General features: G+C 45.5%; 1 protein-coding gene across 1 annotated transcript; it reads left to right on the top strand.

Annotated features, from left to right (window-relative positions):
* Nucleotides 1-2,660: 2,660 nt before the first annotated feature.
* On the top strand, nt 2,661-6,114 carry LOC107389388 (protein Fer3). The gene is made up of 2 exons (XM_015965515.3): nt 2,661-3,990; nt 4,587-6,114. The coding sequence occupies exons 1-2, from the start codon at nt 3,399-3,401 to the stop codon at nt 4,622-4,624; spliced, it is 630 nt and encodes a 209-aa protein (XP_015821001.1). The 5' UTR covers nt 2,661-3,398; the 3' UTR covers nt 4,625-6,114.
* The last annotated feature ends 3,349 nt before the right edge of the window (nt 6,115-9,463 follow it).

The following is a 9,463-nucleotide window of genomic DNA, read 5'->3' as shown; positions in this document are numbered from 1 at the left end:
GTATGTATGTGGTCGCCCTGAGGATCCAGATCCTCCCCAAACAGGAAGTAGATGAAGCGTTTCAATTCAATTCAATTCAATTTTATTTATAAAGCGCCAAATCACGACAAGAGTCGTCTCAAGGCACTTCACATAATAAACATTCACAGTTCATTAAGTTAATCAGAAATGATGTTTCCTATATAAGGAACCCAGCAAATTGCATCAAGTCACTGACTAGTGTCAGTGACTATACAGCAATCCTCATACTAAGCAAGCATGCAGCGACAGTGGAGAGGAAAACTCCCTTTTAACAGGAAGAAACCTCCAGAGAATCCTGGCTCAGTATAAGCAGCCATCCTCCACGACTCACTGGGGATGGAGAAGACAGAGCAGACACACACACACACACACACACATACACACACACACACACACACACACACACACACACACACACACACACACACACACACACACACACACACACACACACACACACACACACACACACACAATAATGTGTCTATAGTTATATTGTGATTTCTTAGTAAATATTCTATTTGGTGAGAGATAAACTTTATTGTATTTATCCTAGTGAATCTATAATTAAACGGATAAACTAGTAGTAGCACATCCAACGTCAAGGAAAGCAAAAAGTTATTATCAGGAGAGGGAGAATGTTTAAGTGGTTAGCAGCAGTGTGCTAGACGATGGCCCCCTCCATGAGGCCACCACAGCTCAGCAGAACATCGTTGTAGCTTCTTCTGGGGAGAAAAACACTTAGAGAGAAAATAAAGTTAACAGCTGAAATAGCCGGAAATAATACAGTTAAAGAGCAGACTGTAGAAGAAAGTAGTAGAGTGTGAAAAGTGGTCAGTGTGTCCTCCAGCAGTCTAAGCCTATAGCAGCATAACTACAGAGATAACTCAGGATAATCTATCCTATTTAGATGGAAGCATGTTGGAGGCAGGGCAAGGGAGAGCCGTCTTTACCGACTGTACACTCCACCTCCCTCTACTCCCCCACTTGTCCAGATTTAGGCTAACATCAGATTTTAACCATAGGCCCTATCAAATAAAAATGTTTTAAGCCTATTCTTAAAAGTAGACAAGGTGTCTGCCTCACGGACTAAAGCTGGGAGCTGGTTCCACAGGAGAGGAGCCTGATAACTAAAAGATCTGCCTCCCATCCTAAGTTTAGATATTCTGGGAACCACCAGTAGACCTGCAGTCTGAGAGCGAAGTGCTCGGTTAGGAACTTATGGAACAATCAGATCACTGATGTATGATGGAGCTTGATTATTAAGAGCTTTATATGTGAGAAGGAGGATTTTAAAATCTATTCTGAATTTAACAGGTAGCCAGTGTAGGGAAGCTAGGACAGGAGAGATATGATCTCTCTTTTTAATTCTCATCAGAACTCTAGCTGCAGCATTTTGGACAAGCTGAAGACTTTTAACTTCTGTGGACTTCCTGAGAGTAATGAATTACAGTAATCCAGTCTTGATGTAGTAAATGCATGAACTAGTTTTTCAGCATCACTCCTGGAAAGGATGCTTCTAATCTTAGCAATATTCCGAGCGTTTGACCTTGAGTGATTAGTAAAAGTTGATGTAAAGACAGAAAATCAACAAGTGAAAGAGAAATTAGGATGTGAGAAATATTTTGGAAACTCGGAGAGATTTTAGCAACACAGACCATCAGCAGGAAGTGACACGTCCTCTCTGAGCCGACGTTCACCCCCCAACCAACCTGCACCTGATTAGCAAATCCTAACATCACTAAAGACATGAAGGATGGACTCTGGATCACTTCTGTTTGATTGAAAGTTTCATTAACTTCCTTGCTTTTCACGCGGTAACTCCCAGGTGGGAAACGGCTTCAACCCACGGTTCCAGTTGTGAACATGGGGCCTTGTGCAGCATCCAAGTCCGCTCCAGATGGTCCAGAAACCCCCAGAGAGGATCTGACTGGACATCAGTTAGAACAACATCATGAATCAATGCATAGATAATTAAATTTGATCATTTTGAAATCTTAAAGATTGGATTTTTCTAGTCTTCGAGTCTCTTTTGTGCCTTTTTGGACCTCTTAAAGCGTGCAGACAATAAGGCAGGTCTGGATCTGACAGCCTTGTCTCTCTAAGCTGTCAGCTGGGAGAGATGTGATGCTGGCAGGCGGCTCAGGGTCTGACTGAGCATGCTCCTCTTCAAAAACAAAACCAGTCCAGCTGTTATTTCAAACATCTAAGCTGCTCTGGTCAGGGTCAACAAAACCTCTGTGTCTTTAAACATTAAGGAATGAAGAAGGGGTTGACCTCATTTTAAATATAGGAAGGATTTGTCTCTCACGTTTACTGTGCAGGAATCATAAAATACATTTTTCATGTTTAAATATTAAACAAGGTCTTACTAAACCCCTTTTAATGAACATTTTACATATTTGTCTTTATTTGTAGGTCAGATTTGGACCAAATCTACAGTTTTTACTTCTAATATAATGCAATATTTAGCAACCTAGTCATCATAAGTCATATGATTTCTGGTGTTTGATCATTTAAAGCTCACAGGAGTGTTTAGATGGTAGGATTTCCTTTTTTAAACCAAATAACACATTTTATGATTAAACTGGAATTTCAACGATCCCTGGTTGCTTCTCCCAAGCTTCACCTGTTTTATGGTCTGGATAATTCAGACCAGATCAACTGTTCACTGAAACAAGCAGAATCTCTTTAAATGAGCATCTTTGGAGGATAAATCAAAACCACGTGTCTGCAAACATGTCAGCCCCACCAAACCCAGAAATTCAGCCTGACAGCTTCTCTCAGGCTGTTGCCATTTAGTCACTCGTGTCATTTACAAATTAGAAATGCACTAATGTGGCTCCTAAACCCGCGCGCTGAGGTGGAGCTGACGGAGAGCCAAAACCCCGGTGCGTAAAAATGTTTGTGGATGCCGGAATGAAGCAAAACATGAAAACATGAAAATCTATTATAGTTCTGGACCAACAAAGAGCCCCCACGTGTTTGTGACACTGCTGTTTATGAGCTGAGCTTGAATGGGTGAATCGATCCTATTCAGGGCGCGCGGAGGCCGCCGCGCACGGCGCAGCGTGCCAGCCTCCCCCTGGATGCTGAGTGGATCCTGTCAGCATCAGCAGGAGGAAGATGATAATGGAACACGTGTTCCCGCCGCTTGTTGTCCTTCAGACATCTCCTTGTCTTCTCGCTCTTTGTCTGAAGGCAGCGGCCGCTCCGCGCCGCGGGGAGCGGCGGCTTTGAGAGCTCCTTTCAGCCTTTAGAATTGGGTGAATCCCACTGAGAACCTCTGAGGTATTTAATCTGAACGTTCCCATGAGTCTGACACACGGTAGAGATCCACACCACCGGGCGCTGCGTTATTCATAAGATATAAAAAGATGGAGGATTTTGAATTTCTCTTTGACTTAGACCAGGATGGAGGGTCTGATTTGGCCTTTTGGGGACAAATCGAGCAGAACCTCCAGTTTCAGACCCAGGTTAACTCCGTCTTGATGGACTGCACGGCGGCATGCAGCGGCCAGCTGTCCCCCTGGTCCTGTTTCAGCTGTCAGTCCGTGTTCTCGGACCCGCAGCTCACCTTCACCGACCTGGACGCCCAGTCCCCGGGGGGGAGCACCTCCGCCGAGGGTGAGGAGGACTCCCCTGCAGACGCCTCTCTGGAGGCCGCCAGGCGCAGGACGCGCAGGCTGGTGCCTCATCCGCCGTGCAAGGTGCAGCGGCACGCGGCCAACATCCGGGAGAGGAAAAGGATGCTGAGCATCAACTCCGCCTTTGAAGAGCTCCGCTGCCACGTGCCGACGTTTCCTTACGAGAAGCGGCTGTCGAAGATCGACACCCTGCGGCTGGCCATCGCCTACATCGCCCTGCTGAGGGAGATCCTGGTGTCCGGCTGCGACCCCAAATCTTACGTGGACGAGTGCGTAAAGAGCGGCTACAAGAACCAGAGCGACGCCATCTGGAACACAAGCGGTGAGAGGCGAACATCAGAGCCAAAGCTCAAATAATGATCAGATCAGGGATTGTTTTGTTACGGATCAGTCCAAGAAGGATGGAGAAACGGGAAGTGTGGGTCTCCACTCCTCACTGGAGCACCCAACTGGGAAAAACTACAAGAAATTAATTATTAAAAATGAAACATTCAACAAATAATACAAACATGTGATCGCTTGGATAAATAAGGATGCAAATATTTAATAGTTTCTTTTTCAACATAAATAAGTTTTCTAATCACTTTTATGTAAAGCATTAAAGTAAAAGAAAGAAAAAAACTTTAAACCAAACAGTGGAATAAAAAAAAGTCATTAAAAGTAGAGAGAAGCTGAAGTAAACCCTTAGATGGCTTATTTCTGAGTCTTTCATCCACAGGCGTGTTGCCTTGGAGCAAACAGGCTTAAACACTCTGATGTTCTCATTGCCTTTTGTCTTAATTAACTAATTCTGTGGGAATCTCCCCTGAAAGCTCTTGTTGAAGCTTTTCCTGAGTGGGTGTATCTCCACCCTTAAACAGACGTTTGAATGTCCCAAAACTTTCTTTCTCTTTCCGTCCTCCTGCTCTCTTTTCCCAGATCTGACGGCTCGTCTCTCCTGGATAAAGTGGGATTAAATCAAGAAGCACAAGGGCAGCTTTTGGGTCTGGAGCCTGCAGCTACACGCCACGGCACGGCGAGGCCTCCTGCATCTGCAGACTTCTCACCAGGTCACACACCTCAGGCTTTGTCGGCCCGTCCACTTCTTCCTCATGAGAAGCTTTTAATATTCTAATTGATTGTGGACTGGTAATTGAGGGCTATTGTTTGTGGTTGGCACGACACAACTTTCCCAAACGGAGAGGTGCATGCTGGCATGAGGCTGAATGGGCCTGGTGAGGGCTCATACTTCTGCATGCTGCACTCGAGTGTTTGCTGGAGTCCTGCTCATTAGGCTGCAAGTCGATGTGTTAAAAAGATCCTTCATCATGTAAATAGGAAGACAAGTGTGAGAGGGTTGGAGCTGCCTCAGCCTGCAGGTGCTGTTCCCAGATATGATGGAAAACAATGTTTACTTTAAAGGTGCAATATGGAAGCATAAAGTAAGAACAACATCCTGGGGTCGCATTTGGTTACTGTAGCCCATTTTTATAATCAAATAGTCACAAACTCACTATCATTCTGTCAGTTTCATGGCTGCTGCCAGTTATGGATCAGCACCAGAAGATTCTAGACGACAAGCAAAGACGGGTCAGACACCGTGAGTTGATAAGCGGGTAAACACATCGTCGTATCTGGTGATAGCACTCTTGGCTGTTTTACGCTAGGGAGTAGTTACTACACGTATTATGGTAAATGGCCTGCAGCACCTTCGTAAGGTTCTACAACCCCCCAAGGCGCTTCACAACACATTCATTCACATGCTGGTGATGATGAGCTACAATGTAGCCACAGCAGCCCTGGGGCGCACCAACGGAAGCAAGGCCGTCGAACACAGGCGCCACTGGTCTCTTCGACCAGACAAGGTTGGTTAAGTATCTTGCCCAAGGACACAACAGCAGCATTCCATGCTGGGATCGCACCTACAACCCTCTGATGTTATGGTAACAGGTCTCCTGCAGCACAGACAGACACCCCGTGGACTGGTGCTGCCTACAGCAGCCGGCCAGACTCGTCCTCTGTTTAATTCTGTACAGAGGAAACGTCCGGTTACCCCCAGGCAGAGAGGGACATGAGGGGCGGGGCTAGCCATCTCAAAAATAACCAATCAGAAAAAAGACGGAAATGCCGACCATACCGCAACACTGTCGTTTTTTAGCTGTAGTCAAAAATGGCGCCATGGCGATGGCGCAAACAAGAAGAACGACTTTTAGCGCTTCTACTTGTTGTTTTAAAGACATGCAAGTCAGTCAGAACAGAGCAAAGAGCCGCAGCGAACTCCGCTTCAGTCGCCATGTTTACGACCACGTCGACGTTATGGTGTGTGACGTACACTCAGCACTTATTTATTTATTATTAATGCATCGTTTATTTCTCTTAGATTGTTTTTCCCTGTTAGAAATGTACGAAGTGTTCTACAACATCAGTTAGCCGACCCCACCCACCCGTTTTTCTCAGCAGCACTGGGAAGGGGGGGGGGGGGGGGGGGGTAATGAGTGATAATCAGGGATCAATCAGCACAGAACCTCTCAGTGGATCTCGGGATGTTTCCTAACCCTCACACGGAAACTGAGCCCATCAGAACAGCAGTCAGGTGGGGGGAGAACTCTGCAGGCCAGAGTGAGTCAGAGTCTTCTGGTTTGTGGACTCCATCAAACCTCCTTCTTGCATCGAGGTGGTTTATTGATTTAACATCCGACAGACTTGCTCTGACAAACACAGCGAGACGGTTCTGCCATTGGCTGGCAGGTGTGTTTATCGTTGGAGTCTCTGTGGAGTAAATAAAATCAGTGAATCACATCCTGAGAGAGTGGAGTCCGTCCAGAGCAGCTCTCCCCAAAAGGCCACGACTGGGCGAGCTACATTTGATTCTGGTGTTTCTTATTGGGACAAATTCTAACGTAAAATAGTTTTCCTCTTTTTATTTTCAACTTTCAGAACAAAAGGTTGATTTTTTAGGGAATTCGATGATGATTTGTAACTTACTTGCTGTTAAACAGAAAAGATCCCTGTCCTGATTCAGAGCTACAAAACTCATATTTCAATTCTAAATCTGAGTGAAATCATGAAAACTGAAGCCGGAAACAGCAATCACGCCCGCTCTCATTCACTCACCTGCACCCTCTCACCTTCTGTGTTTGTTAGTTTAATGTTTGATTTGACATCAAGTCTTTGTTTTCCCACCAAACGTGGAAGTTTCTGTTCTTTGGAAATGAGTTTTTTCATTCTTTGCTTTTGTTTTCCGTTTCATTAAAGTCTTTTAGTTTGTTGCCTTTCTGCTTCGTTGGTCCTGTTTTTGTCTCTTTGGTCGATGGCGTCAGTAACTTTGTGTGTAACTGTGAAAACGTCATCGTTGACAGACTGGATAATGAATCCGGAGCAGGTTGGTGAGGATTTCCCATGAAGACAACAGTGGTTGTGAAGTTTTTTCCCCATGAAATCCAAACTTTTCTCATTTCTACACCAAATCCTGTTTAAGTCACAGCAGTTTCATCACAAAGGCAAATCTCTTAACTCGTCACCATGGCAACCCAATGGCATTTTAATAGCTGCTAAACTCTGTTTAAACACCTCACCTGCTTTTCTCATCACCAGCTACCGCTTCAGAAGACGTTTTAGCTAACCAGTTAGCTCCGAGTGTGCAGTGGGGGGGTCGTCCCCCCTCAAAGGGCCTGAAAGGGTTGGGGGCCACACTGTCCAAGCACTGGAGCATCCAGAGATTAGAACAGAGGTGGCCAGAGTAAACAGCTTCATCGTCCCTGTAAGGTGCGGAGAGGTGGAGAACCTAGATTTAATTAAACCCAGGAGGGACCGGGATGTTTTAGTGACACAGGTGACGGCAGAGCAGCGACAGCAGACTGTAAATACCTCCCGGTGTTGACGTCCGGCCATCGTCACCCCGCGTGTCACGACCCAATCAGAGGAACAAACAACCCTACTGTTTACCCAGACTTCCTAAGCTCAGTCTGACATCCCAGAAAGCGCTCAGGCCACCTGGCTGAGACCTTGCTGTGAACCTGGGCTAACCCTCATGCTAACCTTGGCACCAGGGTCACAAGTGCAGCTCCTAATTACGCCACATTATTTGTGCAGGAGGTCAGCTCTTCGGCACACAAGTGCACAGCCTCTCTCTCATTTGTTCAGCAAATTTACCCCGACCCACCACGAGCCTCGGCTCAGCCCGAGTAGAGCCCAGATTCTGGATTTCCTACAAGCATAATGGACCTAATTGTGTCACGGCCAAATAATTGCTCTGGCTGGCAGCACTGTTTTTATAACTGTCAAGTCTGTGAAGTGCTCTTAAATACAGTGTGGATGAGTTCAGCTGATTTCTTACGAGGAATTTTCTTTTATTCAACATAAAAGATCAAATAAACAACCAGACCTTCTGTGGTACTGATGCGTCTGCTCATGCACACACACTAAAAAGGCTTTCTGGACGCTTTGGTTGCATTTCTTTCATTTTCTGTCACATCATCTAACCTGAAAGATCTAAGAGGACAGGATCTCAGATCCTTCAGTTCGTCATCACACGTTCACTTTGGGAATCGCCTTCTCTGGGCTTAAATACTGTTTTATGAGTCAAATTAATGTTTAGATTCAACTAAAAATATAAGACAAATGATGATTTTGTGACAAGAGGCTAAAGGTCAAATTGGATTTCTTCATTTTTGCCAATTTGTGAGTCAAAATGAGTTCAAAAGCCTTTTTTCATTTAGTTAAAACAAAAAGAAGATGGTTTTATCATCAGTGAAAAAAGAACCAAAATCCTGAAAAAGCTGTGAACCTCTGAGACGAGAACCACTTTTAAATATCTCAAGAGAAAAAAAATTCTGTTTTTTCTCATAAAAGTAATAATGAAAAATTCAGAGTGTTTCCAAACTATTGACTTTAGGTTTCCATATTCTCCAGCTTTATTTTGATGGACAGATTGTGTTTTGGATCTGAGTCGCCTTGCCTAACACGTACAGCATGTGGCCGAAACAGACGCATTACTGCAGATCACGAGATCTTCTCTTCATGCACGTCTCCCATCGGGGCGTAAAGCCTCGGAGATGCACTTCAAAGGCCTTCGCTGGACGGTCGTAACTTCACAGGGCAGCGGCGCGCACTCAGGTGTGTGTGTGTGTGTGTGTGTGTTTGAAGGGTGTGTGGGGGCACTCTGTCCTGTTTCCCCTTCCGCCTCCAGATATCAAAGCAAACTCTGCCCGTGGGGGTCTCAGACCCCCTTCTCCACCGAGCAGACGCAGCGTTGCACAGCCAGCCTGCATCGTATTAAAGACGGCCTAAATGTTTCAAGCTGTTGCACACTCCCCAGTGAAACCTTTACGAAAGCGTCCCTAATGCGGTTTCAGAAACACCTTGTCATCAGCTCTGCAGCGGGAGAATGGAGAGGTGTAGGAGTGAGCGGGTTCCACTTCCTCATTGATATAGACTCCATCAATCACAACCTTTTATTAGAGACCAGCAGCAGCAGCAGCCATGACTAGTACCTCAGCTTACAATAACCACACTTTAATGTTGTTTAAAGGCTAGTTTCATATATTTGCTGAAACTGTTCAGCTCTAATTCGACACAGAGTCTGTGACGTGCTGAAGGACTTATTCAGAATCGTCGCCTGAGTCACATTTTCACAACTTACTGGAAATGATCTATGCGGCCAAGCGGATTGTGCAAAAGTCCTGAATAATCCCTTCATGTCTGAATGTTTGGCATCCAGGATGCCAGACTGTCCTGTAATCTATGAATGCAGCCCCCCCCCCCACCCCCAAATCATGGCTTCAACTTCCATCTCACTAAACATTGGAGTAGATGGG

Source organism: Nothobranchius furzeri, chromosome 14 (genome assembly GCF_043380555.1).
Source record: "Nothobranchius furzeri strain GRZ-AD chromosome 14, NfurGRZ-RIMD1, whole genome shotgun sequence".
NCBI classification, from domain to species: Eukaryota; Metazoa; Chordata; class Actinopteri; order Cyprinodontiformes; family Nothobranchiidae; genus Nothobranchius; species Nothobranchius furzeri.
The sequence above is the reverse complement of the archived record's forward strand: the minus strand, read 5'-3'. Positions and strand labels throughout refer to the sequence as shown.